The sequence below is a fragment of the Penaeus vannamei genome, chromosome 22, assembly GCF_042767895.1.
Source record: "Penaeus vannamei isolate JL-2024 chromosome 22, ASM4276789v1, whole genome shotgun sequence".
Classification (NCBI taxonomy): Eukaryota; Metazoa; Arthropoda; class Malacostraca; order Decapoda; family Penaeidae; genus Penaeus; species Penaeus vannamei.
Genome location: NC_091570.1, coordinates 13,180,076 through 13,185,075, shown reverse-complemented (window position 1 = coordinate 13,185,075; position 5,000 = coordinate 13,180,076). Strand labels below are relative to the sequence as shown.

Genomic DNA, 5,000 nt, shown 5'->3' with positions numbered 1-5,000 from the left:
GGGAGACCGATGTGTGTAGCGGGAACAGTGTGTGTTTTGTAAGATTTTTTTATGGATATGCATGTGTATGTTTTATGTATAAGTTATGCATGTTTTTTTCTTTTCTTTTTTACCATGTATGCTTCACACCCTCACGACACCTCACAAAGTACAAGGAGTGATACCAAGGCGGTGAAAAAAGTAAATACTAAAAACAGTAATTTAAATCACTTGATATAACGGTTCTGAACAACTATTCATCAGGCCAGTGTGTCGACCGCTGCTTATTGTTAGGCTATGTTTGTTAATTTGTTTATCTTAATGTGTATATATATGTACTGTTGAATTAATTTTCGTAATCGCCTCACATCTTTATGGTGCATAATGATTTTTTTGCTCACTTGTAATGGATGAACAATTTAGAAATATATTAGGGACATTAATCTACGCTTGTAACTGCCACGTCAAATTTAAGCTTCCCTTCATAAATAAACAATCACGCTAGTACAAGGTTGGAACCCATGAGACGCTCGCGAACCCATAACGCAGTGGGTACAAAACTACATGTAATCACTCAGCCAATCCTATTTAACACACAGTGGGACAAATTACCATAACCCTATTCCCGGGGTTTCAAAAGGGTGCATCGGACGAACCCACACGGGGCACATTATCGCCCAAAATCCCGAAGACATCCAGGTGAGACTATGCTCCTTCCCGGGGCGCGACACACGCACCTTACGCTCGCTCCGGGGCCCCCACGTGTGTTGACCCAGCAAGGCGGCGGGGGTTCACACAATTAATTTCCATATTTCCATCGTTAGCGGCCGGTTCTCCCGCGCCGCTGGTTCTCTCTTGGTGTCAACCCTTGCTGTACTTGCCGTGATGGAAGACGCGCTCCTAATAATACATACATGCTGCTTACAAAAGGATATGTAATCACACGGACATATTTCCCAATTCGAGGCTTTCTCGGGCTGAGACTCGTATTCAGATGAGTCCAATCATAACACCTTGCGAATATGAATAAATGGATGAGTCGCACGTAATCACAGGAGCAGATGGCGATTACACGATGTGGGAAATTATCTCTTTCAAGCTCTTACGAAAACGGTTATAGAAAGCAGCATTAGATTTTATTTTCTTTCGTCGTCTCATCAAAGCCATAAAAATGTAATCGTCGAAGCACATAACAGTCATGTAATGAGCTGTGAATTTCCAAGCGAAACAAAAACTCCTTTTCTACCACGTTATGTTAATCCATCTGCGCTTCCATTCATCGCTTTATCTCCATTGTATTTCTCCCAATCCCTCTTCCCTCCATGTCATGATCCTGTCTTTCGTTGTTGTTGTTTTTAGTTATAATGTACCTGAATATCATTAAACTGATGTCGCTTCTTTTGTTAACACAACTGTAATGCATCTGTAGTCTCGCATGGTGGATGTCAAAACGAAAATATGTGGGCAAAATAAAATACAATAAACCCTCATATATACGGACATGCATTCCAATAATCTACCTAAACAACCAAACAAGTGTATATGTAGTATAATAGACACATGCCTATGTACATACTTATGTATACATGCACCAATATACAAGCATACATATTTCTGTTATTTTGTTATCATGAAACCATGCTTTTTTTAAATTCATGCTCACTTGCATACATAAATGTATATTCTAAAATAAGCGCACGCACACATAAACCCATACATATAAAACACACACACACACACACACACAAACACACACACACACCTACACACACACACAAACACACACACACACACATACACATACACACCTACACACACACATACACACACACACACACACACACACACACACACACACACACACACACACACACACACACACACACACACACACACACACACACCACATTCAAGCGCACGCAAGGCAGTTTTGCCTCACACTGAGCTTGTCGTAACCAGTGATTTACAACGCGAACGAAAAAATGTACGAAAATTTATCGTCCGTAAAGGCATCGCGTGTGTCTCTGGCGTGATTTTCATAATAGCCGATTGTACTTTACCAGGCAAAGGATCGACATTACTATATCAGGTGAAGATGTTTTATTTGCGTACAGTGCCCTTGCCCATTCAGGGTACCCTCCTCGGTGAAAGTACTCTCCTAGATTAAGATAAACTTCAGGTACTCGACAATATTAAAATCTACTACAAGGAGGCACTCTACCTAATCAATAAAAATAGTAGCTAATGTACTACATCACAGAACGATATTTTATAAAGTTCACATCTCAAACAATGGTTCCTTGGCCAGGCGCAGTAAGCCCCAGTTCGTTCTTTGGATGGTGAAGTCATCATACTTTTTCCAGCGTCCAAACGTACTCGTTGTATTATTCATATACGCACTATAGAATCACCGTGACGTGTGGTGTCCGTCGCACGTTAAGCCTCGGTTCAAGCTGTGCGTTTTCGGTTCTTGCTCGAACGCGAATATTAAGCCGCAGGAATGTCTTGGCGCGTTGCCGACTCCGTATTGAATGAAACGTGTTTTGATAGTATACTCTTGTGTGTAAAAGCATCGGGGAAGAAAGTATTCAACTGGGTGAAGGTTACTCGAGTGAAGGTAATCTACCACTTGGCGATCTACCGTGTAAAATTGGCCTACCAGGTTAAGATTTTTAGACTATGAAGGAGTACTCTTCTATGTGAAACTACTCGGGTAGATGAGGCTGCCATACAAGGCGACGGAGCTTAACCAGGTGAAGACAGTCTACCAGGTGAAGGCGCGCGCCCGCGATAAAGGCACCCGCGCCGAGTAGAGAGAGAGGAAGGGTGAAGGAGGGAAAGTGTGCGAGTGTGAGGGAGGACGTGAGGGTAGAAGTGAGGCCTCATGTCAAGGTGAGTGTCGTACTTGGCAGGAAGTGTGCGGTTTAACAGATGTATTTGTCGGAGTAAATACATTGTGATAATTGCTATGATCATTCGTGCAGGGTATGCATGTACAAATTCATAACAATATGCGTATATGCGCTTTTTTGTGTGAATGTGTATGTGTATGTATGTATGTGTGTGTGTGTGTGTGTGCGTGTGTGTGCGTGTGCGTGCGTGTGCGTGTGTGTGTGTGTGTGTGTGTGTGTGTGTGCGCGCGCGCGCGCGTGTACGTGCATGCGTACGTGCGTACGTGCACATGTACGTGCATGCGTGCGTGCGTACGTGCATGCGTGCGTGCGTGCGTACGTGCATGCGTGCGTACGTGCATGCGTGCGTGCGTACGTGCATGCGTGTGTGCGTGCGTACGTGCGTACGTGCATGCGTGCGTGCGTACGTGCATGCGTGCGTGCGTACGTGCATGCGTGCGTGCATGCGTGCGTGCATGTGTACGTGCATGCGTGCGTGTACGTGCATGCGTGCGTACGTGCATGCGTGCGTACGTGCATGCGTGCGTGTGTACGTGCATGCGTGCGTGTGTACGTGCATGCGTGCGTGTGTACGTGCATGCGTGCGTGTGTACGTGCATGCGTGCGTGTGTACGTGCATGCGTGCGTGTGTACGTGCATGCGTGCGTGTGTACGTGCATGCGTGCGTATATATACGCGCCAGGCGTGCGTGCTACATCTTTATTCATGTGCCACGATCCGCCAATAAGTACGTAGACGACTACTACCCCGAAGCACATTCAGGATACTTGTGCGTTCGGGCGCACGAGTTCCTCCACGTATGCGTCGTGGGAGCAGTTCGAGCGGCGGCCGGAGTGGTCGCCGCGCCGCGCCTGGTGCCGCCGCCGCCGCTGCAGTTGCTGTTATTGACCGACATGAATGACGTGTTTGTGGTCTGGTGCCTGACTGCTGCCAGGGTGAACCTGGATGGGCCATGATGCGGCACGCGGCTTTAAAAAAAATCATGCATGATGCAACGTGACGGAAGGCTTCGGAGGCCGAGCCCGGGGGCGGCGTGCCATGCCACCGAGTGATCGATGGTGACAGCCGTGTGCTACTGAGACGAGGTTGAATATTTCATGTTTATGACAGCTTCTCCATCATTAAATATGCACGCAGAGAGCTGAAGTGCACAAGGGCGCTGCGAAAATATAGAATTTACAGTCGACTCAGAATGGCGAATCAATATCAATCCGCCGATGGCAGCCCAAGGTCACCTTCCGTCTTGGATATACTGTATTGATGTGGGTTTACGTTCTAAACAAGCGTCGAAAACATAATAATACATGCGAGAGAGATAATTACATCTCTGTCAATGAAAACAAAGAAGCTTACCCGAACACCAATGCGCTGCGTGACAGTCCGGACTAGGTCATCCTCCGACGAGGACTGAGTCACTGCCCACACTCGAAGCTCACACTCGGAGCTGCCCAGACGAGCCTGAGAGCAAAATAAAAAGCGTTCAGTACAGTCCAATTAAATCATTTGCGATAACTTAATCATTTGGTGCCATTGCTTAAAAAATCTATATTCTTTCGGGGGTAATGAGGGTGTAGTTGTATCTTGCGCCTACGTGCACAATAAAAATTAATTAGACTTAATAATAATAAACATAAACACAAACAAATAATACGTGAATAAACAAACCCAGCCACAACTACTTACCTTGAGCACCTCCAGGAAGGCGTCAGCGCCATCCAGACTCGCCCCGTGCACGAGGAGAAGGCGAGGAGGCGTGGTGGGCGGGGAGGAAGAGGAGGAGGAGGAGGAGGAGTGGGCGGCCGAGCAACACCACGACATCGCCGCCCCTATTTGCGGGTGCGTACAGTCAAGCACTTCTATTATGGGCGTGTCGTCGAGGGAAACGCCGCCTGGAATAAATAAAATAAAATATATGAAACACAGATACGCATTAGAGCCGATTCAGATATGCAAATAAACACTCTAATCCCGATACAGGCCAGACGGAAAAAAAATACGACCCCACTAAACCGAATTCAAAATATCCCGCGCCCATCGCCGGGAGTCAAGGCCAGTGCCCCGTGACTGCAACCTTCAGCGAGGTCTCCCAAAATATAAAACGAAAATAAA

The 5,000-nt window shown here is 46.4% G+C and overlaps 1 protein-coding gene across 1 annotated transcript in view; it reads right to left on the bottom strand.

Annotated features, from left to right (window-relative positions):
• The window catches only part of LOC113828664 (puratrophin-1), a 374,753-nt gene that overhangs the window by 252,086 nt on the left and 117,667 nt on the right, over window positions 1-5,000 (bottom strand). Inside the window, exons 4-5 of the mRNA XM_070136620.1 lie at window positions 4,575-4,780; window positions 4,245-4,349 (exon numbers count right to left, since the gene is read on the bottom strand). Of these exons, the coding sequence (XP_069992721.1) occupies window positions 4,245-4,349; window positions 4,575-4,780 (311 nt within the window). The remainder of the gene's footprint in view (window positions 1-4,244; window positions 4,350-4,574; window positions 4,781-5,000) is intronic.